At 39.1% G+C, this 4,373-nt stretch overlaps 1 protein-coding gene across 1 annotated transcript; it reads left to right on the forward strand.

The window, feature by feature from the left end:
* Positions 1 to 1,176: 1,176 nt before the first annotated feature.
* Positions 1,177 to 3,996, forward strand: cabp5a (calcium binding protein 5a). Its single transcript, XM_071921582.2, has 7 exons — positions 1,177 to 1,223; positions 1,844 to 1,893; positions 2,386 to 2,416; positions 2,709 to 2,852; positions 3,252 to 3,361; positions 3,527 to 3,674; positions 3,923 to 3,996. The coding sequence occupies exons 1-7, from the start codon at positions 1,184 to 1,186 to the stop codon at positions 3,949 to 3,951; spliced, it is 552 nt and encodes a 183-aa protein (XP_071777683.2). The 5' UTR covers positions 1,177 to 1,183; the 3' UTR covers positions 3,952 to 3,996.
* Positions 3,997 to 4,373: the final 377 nt, after the last annotated feature.

The following is a 4,373-nucleotide window of genomic DNA, read 5'->3' on the forward strand; positions in this document are numbered from 1 at the left end:
TGACAGGATACATGACTGTTGGTAGACACCTTGGCTGTGGCAGGGATCACATGTCTGATATTCTCCCTTCAGGATGGCTATTTGTCCAAAAAAGAGGTTCACATATCCCTTACACATGTGCCTCTATAAGACAAAAGGGGATCTGTAAAGGGACGAACCTGTGATAACTACCATAAAGCTGTGCTGGGACCTTTTTAGTGTTGTGAATTTGCAAAAAGAAAGATTATTTTTTGGGCAATTTTGCCTTTATTAGATATTTGACAGTAGAGAGAGACAGGAAAGATGGGGATGACAAGCGATAACGATCGATGGTGTGTGCCTTAGCCAACTGAGCCACTAGTACATCCTGTGATTAGTAATTTTATAAAGCTGCACATATAAAATGATAAAATACAGAAAAGAAAAAACAGATTGCACAGGTGTGCCTGCACAATCTGTACTATATGTATAAAAACATATAGTATCACCTAAAATAAAGCAAGCAAATAAAAGATTTGAACAAAAACGCAACTGAATTGGATTACAAACCAAATGGCAAAAAACACAATGTTGATTTATCACAGGATATCAACTGTTTTTTGGCAACAGATTAATTTGCATTTCCAAAATATTGATTGATTAATTTCGGGTGACAATAAATAAAAGGTGTAAATATATGGGGGTGGAGTTCCCACTCTTCTAAAAAAAAGTGTGATTGAATCTATAAAACTGAAGTAAATTGAAGAAGCCTACTGCTTTGCTAAACTGCAGATTTGACCTAACTCATAGTAAACTAAAAAAAAATAGAAACTGTAAAGAAGCAATTCTAGCCCCCAAACTGTAAATGGATAGGATCCATTCCTTCTGCCAGTAGTGGGATCAGATAGCAGTGTAATTTACAATATGATGTCAACAGGCAGCTCGAAGCCGGGCTGCAGCCCATGAGCTCATGCATGACCTGCTCTTCTCTCCTCCAGTCACACGGTTAACTCCGCCCCCCCGGACTCAGCCACGCCTCCTGCCATACAACCTCCAGCATCCCATCAGGTCAGACGCACAGGGTCGGTCAGATACAGAGGAGCAGGGCTGTCCTGGGGAAGAGGGACGGGACGGATACTGAGCAGAAGAAAAAGAGATAGAAGAAGAAGGGGAAGGAGACAGAAGTCTTTCTCCACACATCAACTGGTGCATCACTGGTACTTTTATGTTGCGTTTGGTGGATGAGCAAAAAACACCAGAGGAGGGTGAGTGAAAATACTTCTTTGCATTTTATATTTTGTATTTGGGGATGTTTTTACATGGTGACACTAAATTCTAATTATTCAACCCATAAAAATATGATGTCAATAATATGTACTATATTTGAGAGATTCATAATCAGTGTAAATCAGTGGAAGAAAGATTCTTGTTGGAAAAACATTATAAAACATATTTTATCTTGTTGGTTTAGTCTTGTTAGACTAGTCAGACTTTTAATAGTGATCTTTTGTTATTGATGGCTCTGCATTGAAAAGAAGTGCCATAATGTCAATTTTCTGCTCATATAAATCAATCATAATTCTTAGTCATCTTCTATTAAATGTGAGAAATGCTTTTACAGAGGCACAAACCACACAGATACACATAGACACACACACACTCACATACACACACACACGTACACGCACGCGGAGCCCAGACATTGAGCATATTGTTAAATCCTTCAGAGCGTACACAGACGACTCAGTCTGGTCTTAATCCTGACTTTCTGGCTCTGTCAAAAAACACCCAGCTCTACAGAGAGCCATGGAGAGTGGAAAATGCATCAATAAATCATCCATAACTTTTCATAATGACACGTCACACTCCGTGTTTCCTCCTGCAGAAATGAGTTTTGGAGCAGCGTGCATTTTCTTACGAGGAGGGAAGAATATTGTAAGTAGAAGAATAATATCTTTTTTTTTGGTTTGTGTGGTTGTTTGCAAAATGCGGTGACAGGTTGGGTGGGTTAGAACAGAAAGGTAACGGGATAAAAAGAGAAGATGAAGACTCAGAGAGAGAGATTCAGGTTTATATCAGTCTCTGCCTCCAGTTTAGTTTGGCATATCACTATGAATGCCAGTGATACAAATATGGACATAATGTGCACCATCTTGCCAGATGCCACCAAATACACTGCACCTGAAATTCTCCTCATTTTAATCTCTTTACTACAATGCCATTTTATCTGGACTGGGGATATTCCAAATTAAATTGTAGTGTGGCAAACATTTGGGACCGATTTGTGAGTTTGCATGTTAGATGAGTTGTAACTGCAATGTGATGGATTTTATATTACTATAAAAGACACTGTAGTTTCTGTGTAGTGTTTATGATGATTTTCCATATTCTGAATGGGAACTGACCGACTGTTTTTCTTGTGTGCAGGCGAGAGAATTGGCTGACGATGAGATTGATGGTAAATAAAGCAGTTTATTCTCATCATCCCTATCTTTGCCTCTTCTCATGTAGTGATGTAGATGGAAATCACTCTCTGATCTAAACAATCCTTACAAATTTTGTCCTACCTTACACCTTACACATTTTATACAAGTTTCCATCACTTGTCCATTAAACACAGACAAATGTTTCATATAAAATACAAAACTGCATAGTTACATTTGAGTTCAGCCATCATCCAAAACATTTTCATGCCACACAGCCTAAATAACTGGCTAGTTGACTGACTGCTTCGCTGTAAACTTCTGCAGAGCTGCGTGAGGCGTTCAATGAGTTTGACAAAGACAAAGATGGGCTGATCAGCTGTAAGGACCTGGGCAACCTGATGAGGACCATGGGCTACATGCCCACTGAGATGGAGCTGATTGAGCTGGGCCAAAACATCAACATGAACCGTAAGTCCTGACAGACTATCAAAGCTTCTCTTTTGACAGTACAAATTGGTCACAAAATCCTAGTCTGTTTTTAGCTGATTGGTCTCAAAATCGACATAGAATTGAGAAAACATGCCAAGTGGTACAGAAATGAGTGAAGGATGTTGATCTACAAAGATGCAGGATTTTTGGAGAGGATTAAACATTTAGTGACAAAAACCTTGAAGAGGGACGTTTGACTTTCTACCGATTTCTCATCCTTACACCTAAATGAATTTACAGTTAACAAACTGTAATTGGCACTGACAGAACATTGAAGGAACCCTGATGCACATGGTAATGGTGCCATGTAATCAGCACTACCAGAACCTGCCGGATGTCTCTTATTCCCTGTATGTTTTCTTCCGATTCCTCCTCCAGTTGGTGGCAGAGTGGACTTTGAGGACTTTGTGGAGCTGATGGCCCCGAAGCTTCTGGCAGAAACCGCTGGGATGATCGGCATGAAGGAGCTCAAAGACGCCTTCAAAGAGGTGAGAGACGTTTCCATCTTTCTATAGAAAATGTATCAGTTTTATTGCATATAACACTAAGCAACTATCCACTCACTTCCAAATTTTCAGACCCAATAACTGAATATAACCCTGATCGATGTGGTGTCATGAGGATCATTTTATCTTGTTATTTTATCTGGTCAGTTTGACATGGACGGAGATGGAGAGATCACAACAGAGGAGCTGCGATTAGCCATGACCAAGCTGATGGGCGAGCACATGAGCCGGAGAGAAATCGACGCCATCGTACAAGAAGCAGACGACAACGGAGACGGCACAGTAGACTTTGAAGGTGAGAACTGTCGAACAGCTGCAGCAACACAAACATCAGTAAGAACTGCACCGCATCAGAAAGACAGTTGTTGGCAGCAGCGGTGCAGGGGAAACAATAGCTTTAACAAGATTTCATGCAAGTTAAATGTGTTGTAGAGATGTTCAGCTGTTTTAGGACAAAAATCGTTGTCTTAATTATGTTAATGCATTTCTGGTTATACTGTACAGTAGAGTAACTGCTTCTACTGTTCCTTCCTCTTCCTGCAGAGTTTGTCAGAATGATGTCCCGCCAATGAGAGCCGAGGAGAACGTCGCTTAGGAAAATATATTTGCACTTCCACTGACCTGCATGTTCACATCATGTACAGACTTGTACGTATTTATGACAAATACATAATTAAGTTAACATTTAAATAATACACTGCAATGGGACCTCCAGGAATATCAATGAATTCTCAGAGAAAATTACTATGCAAAGATTGACAATCTTGTATGTACACATTTTTAAGAAATGTAAGAATAATGTAGAAAGTGTGTAAACAAATGGGACCATATTGTTTCATTATATGTATTGTATATATAAAAAGTTAATCATTTTGTTTTGCTTTTTGAAATGCATTTATTCTTCCTGGAATGAATTTATTCTTCATTAAATTATTCTAACAATATTGCATCGTTCTTATCACTGTAACTAGGCTACTGTGCAAAATTAGATATA

This window comes from Centroberyx gerrardi, chromosome 20 (genome assembly GCF_048128805.1).
Source record: "Centroberyx gerrardi isolate f3 chromosome 20, fCenGer3.hap1.cur.20231027, whole genome shotgun sequence".
Lineage (NCBI taxonomy): Eukaryota > Metazoa > Chordata > Actinopteri > Beryciformes > Berycidae > Centroberyx > Centroberyx gerrardi.